Below are 5,944 nucleotides of genomic sequence, written 5' to 3' on the forward strand. Positions count from 1 at the left end.
TGCATGGGATTGGCGGTGGAGAAAGGAAGACGAGCGGCTGTTAGCCCCATAACCATTTATACAAAAAACAGAAAAAAAGAAAAAAGAAAAGCAGAGGAGAAGCAGAAGAGCCATTTTATAAGCCCCAGGGCCAGAGTGGTGGGGGGGGACTGGACTGGCTTTTAGCTTTAAAGTCATCCAATCCCTCCACATTGGCCGGCCATTGGAGATCACAAAAATCTCGTAACGTAAGCTTAGCTATTCTGACACTCTCTGACTTCCTTCCCTTTGATTCACCTCCCTCATTCTCCAATATCCTTTAGCCACCTCATCAGGACTTCTTAAATTTTTGAAGACAACCCACGCTATTGAAGATCATATTCCAAGGAAAAAAAAAAAAAAAAGGCAAAAGCTAACCGCCTCATTGCAAGTTCTGCACAAGCACTTGCTTAATTAATAGGACAACATGAGTGTCTTTAATGCACCTGATTATACAAAGAGGTGTTGTAAATGCTTGCTTTATCTGCCTAATTCCATGACATAAATCTGGGAAATGAAACTATAAGAAGAAGCACTGCAAAAATAAATCTGGGAAATGAAACTATAAGAAGAAGCACTGCAAAAGGAAATAAAAGTGCACCCAAAGTGAATGAAACCGCCACTGTCTCACAGAGAGAGAGAGAGAGAGAGAGAGAGAGAGAGAGTCCATTTCCCAATCCTTACATCTGTTGCCACCAATCACTCTCGTCTCTCGTCACCTTAGCCTGCAGAAGCATCTTGTAGGGTACCTTACCCCCACTCTCACTCTCTTATCTCTTCTGTTCCCAAGCCCATACACGTCTCTCTGTCAAGTACTCAATTTAATAATTCGACCTAAACACTCTTCACTCTTCACATTTCCCAACTCTTTTAGAACTTGGCTTCTGAACTCTCTTTTCTACTCTTTTTTTATCAGATCAAACGCCAAAAACTCAAAAGTCAGTACGTTTTCTTCCCTTCTGTTTCTCTTTCCTGCTCTCTCCCTCTGCCACTCTGCTTAAGCATTTCTCATACGTTTTTTCAACAAGTTTTTCACAGTTATGAAACATATATATTTCTAAAATCCAATTTGGTTGTCTCATTTGGGTTTGGCTGGTTTATACACGGATTTTTCTTTAGAGCATTTGTTTACTAATGTATCTTTCTAGGTTGTGACAGACATGGAAGATGAAGCAACCCATGTTGGAGGAACTCATGCAGAAGGCACAACATCAAGAGTATTCCCTTGTTTGTTTTGTTCAAGAAAGTTCTTCAGTTCTCAAGCTTTGGGAGGGCATCAAAATGCCCACAAGAAGGAGAGAACGGCTGCAAGAAAGTCCAAAAGGGCTGCTCAAGATCAATATGCTCAAGGAAACTTTCCACCATCTTTGCAACCTCCTATGATATTTGCTCCAACTCATCCCTTAGGAATCTTACATCCTTCCATGTGTATAACTGCACACGCTGCCAATCTTCGCTGTTTTCCTAGTCACCAACCCTCGGATCTTTTTGGATCCAACGGTGCTCCCAGGTTTGAGAATATAGTATACTATGGTGGGAGTTGTCCAAGCAGTCAATATGGCTTTGAAAATCAAGAGGATGGACAAAGTTTCTTGATTTGGAGATCAAGAAGCACATGCTGCAACAATGGAGGAGGCTCCTCCCTGCAACATTATCTACCAGCAGGGATGATTAATGATTACAGTCTTGCGAATAAGGACATGAAAGATCAAAAGCTTGACCTTTCTCTCCATTTATAGAAAGAACTTTGATGTTTGAATGGATTAGCATCTTTTTTGCATTGTTGGGTTACATCATTTTCTTACTAATAATTAGAGCATCTTCCGGCCTCCATTTTTGGAATGAATTAAATTGTACTATCATGACATCATTGAGTCTAGAAGCATCAGATCAGCTTTCAACATTATATATATATATATATATATATGCTAGCTGCATTAAGATCATCCCTTTATTAATTGATCAAAATACCTACCCTCAAATGATCCATGCAACCATTTTGAAACAAAAACTTGTTTTTGGTATTTACTAATGATTGATACGAATAATTAGAAGTATATATACATATATTTTGTACTTATTCTAAAGTGCGAGTGAACTCTCTCATGTGTGCATGCTATCTAACTTCATATGATCAGAGTCCAACAAAATGGGTATTTTTTGTAAGAAATGATTGGCAGCACAGTAGTTTTATGCACTTCCTTTGAAGAAAGTAACGGAAATCCAACAACATTTTTTTTCAAAGAGAGAGGAGAGATTTTGATTTTGCCTGGAACAATCATTGATTCATTTCGGCCCAAAGGCCACAAAAAACAAATGTTTGGGCTTAAAGGTGACATCTGTAATTCACAGAAAATGCCTCTCAAGGTACACGGCCACTCTTACCCTTGGAACCTTGTAACTTAAAGGTGATCGGGTTGTCGCCCCTTACTGCTTGTTACACAAGTTTTTTGGGGAGATCGGTCTGGTTTAGATTCACAACACATCTCAACTCATCTCATTACTATTTATCAATTTTAACTCATAAATTTTATTACTATTCACAACACATCTCACTATTATTCACAACTCATCTCAATTCATTTCAAAGAAAAATAATTATTATATTGAAATAAAATATAGTACAGACAATGTGAGTGACAAATACAAAATAAATAAATAAATAAAGAGAAAATATTTTGGCCACAAAGGAAATACCAAATAGAATTTAATAGAATTCATCAAATTCTAAAATTATTTTTATTATAAAATAGATTCAACGATTAATTTATAAAAATACTTTTATATAATCTCTTTATAACTATATTCCTCTCATTAGTAAAACTTAACTATTGATTTATATTTAGTGCTATTGGTAAAATCCCTTTGAGACAAATATAGTAGAAAACTAAACCCATGTCGCTGACGGAAAGAGCAAAAATGTCCTGAAAAAAGAGAATGTGATGGGCAGCATTGTTGCGGAGCTTAGCAGCGCGTGCGTTCCACACGCCGATCAAAAAGTTGATTTGAGTGGATGGGAATATGGACTGCAATGTCAGGTACCTCACGGGGGTGGACGCGTGGGTATTGTCGATTTGTTGGTGGTTGAATGAAGCAAATCTAAAAGGGGGTTTAGAAATAATATCTATCTCATTTTCTTTTCGAATCACATTTAAATATAAACATTTTTAAATTAATTATTATAATTTTTTTAAATTATTATTATAATTTTTTCAAATTATTAAATAAAAAAAATCAAAATTTTCAAATAAAAAAATATATATTCTAACAATATTAATTTTATAATATTTTTTATTTAACTTTTTCTCTACTTTTTTTAAACTCAATAAATATTTAATTCAAACTTGAAAAATCATCAATTATCCCAAAAACTTAAGCTGATGGAAAGAAATAAATTTTATTATTTATTTTATATCTTAACACTCTCTCTCACGTGTGGGCCAGACTCTTTCTCAATGAGTTGCCCAAGATGTAAAATATTTAATTACATATGATAGAGTGTAGAGTAAAGGTTTGAATTCAGGACATCCGCTCTGATACTATGTGAAATCACTAATTATCCCAAAAGTTTAAGCTGATGGAAATATGTAGATTTTATTATTTATTTTATATCTTAACAGAACTATCTCACTATTTTTCAAAAATTATCTTACTATTAATTATAAAATTTTCATTTTATCTTATTATTCAAACATCTCCTCAATCCCAAAATTCTGGAAAGAAAAAAAAAAATTGACTCAAGGATCGAGAAAAGAAAAATTATATGTAGGTGAGAAGTGAGAATGGGAGAATATAGTGAAAGGAAAGGGGAAGGGATAGAGAAGCGTTTTCACAGCTTCTCCCTCTAACAAAAAAAATCAAGGACCAGAGCTTCTTTTTTTATCTTTTCTTTTTTTGTTTCTTTTTTGGTGCAGAGAGGCGGGGAGTTCCTTCCTTTTGACGGGTGCAAGGGAATGAATCTTTAAGGTGATCGAAATAATTTCATTTTTAAGGAACAAGGTCAAAACTATCGATTAAAGTTCTCTTCAACTTGTAGCTCTTGTGTGAACACTTAGAATATTTTAATATATTTGTAAATATTAATGAAATAATTTGAGTTAAGATATTTTATTGTGCTTGAAAAATGAGAGAAAAAGTTGAATAAAAATATTATAAAGATTTAGCACCAAGCTAAGCTAGAATACATTTAACCTGACTTTCTTGCAAATAAAGATAATATTATCAGTACGAAGGTAATTAATGAATAATGTTACATACAGTCTTGAAGGGAGCAAACGTCGCGCAATCCTTTTAAAAAAGAATGGGAACTATTATTTAAAAATTAATTTTTTTTTTTTTATGTAAGTTCTATATTTACTCACTTTTTTTAAAATGATTGTACGGTGCTTGTGCACTCTATAACTGCGAATATCATTTCAACCTCTTGGGCAATTAGTTAGTTTCAAAATCGGTTTCAAAATCATCATCATCGGTCATGCATGGATTTCCTCAATCTATAAAAACGTTCATGAAAAGGGAAGAGTGGGTCAATAGGCCGATGATGTTCATGCTTCATTGCTTGCCCTCGTTACTTTTATGTCTCGGGCTCAATTAGTTGGGCTTGGTGGGTGGGACAGAGATACATGAGTCGAGTTTTGTTTTGATTTTACATTATATCCTTAACATCATATTTGCTGGATGATAAACACTTTCAAAAGAGCAATAAACACACACATATTGGTGGCTCACCGCTCTCAGCTTCCGTTGAAAGCCATCGTTAGTTATATATATATATTTACTTTTTTTTACATATATTTTTTAACACTTTTAAATATTTTTTACGAAAATAAAAAAACTCAAAATATTATTAAAAAAATAATTTATTAATCATTAAATAAAAATAAAAAATCACAGCGGTAAGAATAAGCTATAAGAGGAGTATTTTTCTTTGGCAAATTAAGAGTGTGTTTGGATGTTGAAGTGAGTTGAGTTGAGTTGAGTTGTGATGATAAAATATTGTTAGAATATTATTTTTTAATATTATTATTATTTTGAAATTTAAAAAAGTTGAATTGTTTATTATATTTTGTATTAAAATTTAAAAAAATTGTAATGATGAGTTGAGATAAGTTGAGATAAATTTGGTAACCAAACGCACTATCAAATGCATGCCTATAAGTAACTCCAACTAACATGTCTACGTACGTACGTCTTGAACCTTGCAGGTAGACTCGCCTTGCAAAACGATATATCAATTATGTCGCCCCCCAAAGTTTTTTCGGAGAAAAGCCTGTATGTATATATATATATATATATATATATATATATACACCCACATATATGTATATATATAGACAATATACCCCTATAATAATTATATATATATATATATATTCGAAACTCTAGTTTCTCTCTGGTTTCGTGATTTTAGGTTCTCGTAAAATAATCATGGGGGATTGATACAGAGTCTGGATATATAATTGGCTCATCTTTTGGACCTATTATCTATCTATCCATGATTGGGTAATGGAATCTCTGCTTCCTAGCTATGATTTTAGACGTACGAATATATATCATTTAAAATTGAAAGACCCTCAAAGCAGAATTAGCAAGCTAGCTTTAGCCATTAAGATTATACGTGCACTTCCCCCCATATGAAGTTTTATTAAAAAAACAATCAGTAGAGATGCCAAGTGCAGTGAGATGAGCATGAGATTCCTTTCCCACATGCCATACCCACCATAGCCTACGTGCCCAGAAACATGCTCGCATGCACCTAGCTATCTTCATATCATGCATATAATTGATACCCCATATATATATATATATATATACACATACACTAACTACCAAAATAACAAAGATTGGGAACTGAGAAAAGTAGCATAAAGATTCATAATGCATAGCACGTTACCAATTAGTAGCTAGGAAATTATGTGACAACGAC

General features: G+C 33.5%; 1 protein-coding gene across 3 annotated transcripts; it reads left to right on the plus strand.

The window, feature by feature from the left end:
- Positions 1-718: 718 nt before the first annotated feature.
- Positions 719-1,964, plus strand: LOC121253026 (protein LATE FLOWERING-like). Of its 3 annotated transcripts, none has more exons than XM_041152919.1 (2): positions 719-956; positions 1,177-1,964. In XM_041152919.1, the coding sequence occupies exon 2, from the start codon at positions 1,179-1,181 to the stop codon at positions 1,755-1,757; it is 579 nt and encodes a 192-aa protein (XP_041008853.1). In that variant the 5' UTR covers positions 719-956; positions 1,177-1,178; the 3' UTR covers positions 1,758-1,964. The 3 variants fall into 3 exon arrangements, with proteins under 3 accessions (XP_041008853.1, XP_041008850.1, XP_041008851.1); XM_041152916.1 differs by having other exon boundaries at positions 722-960; positions 1,167-1,964; XM_041152917.1 differs by having other exon boundaries at positions 722-956; positions 1,167-1,964.
- Positions 1,965-5,944: the final 3,980 nt, after the last annotated feature.

Source organism: Juglans microcarpa x Juglans regia, chromosome 2S, assembly GCF_004785595.1.
Source record: "Juglans microcarpa x Juglans regia isolate MS1-56 chromosome 2S, Jm3101_v1.0, whole genome shotgun sequence".
Taxonomy (NCBI): domain Eukaryota; kingdom Viridiplantae; phylum Streptophyta; class Magnoliopsida; order Fagales; family Juglandaceae; genus Juglans; species Juglans microcarpa x Juglans regia.

Excerpts from the sequence above, each read along its gene's own strand:
- LOC121253026 (XM_041152919.1), top strand. The coding sequence starts at position 1,179 with ATGGAAGATGAAGCAACCCATGTTGGAGGAACTCATGCAGAAGGCACA.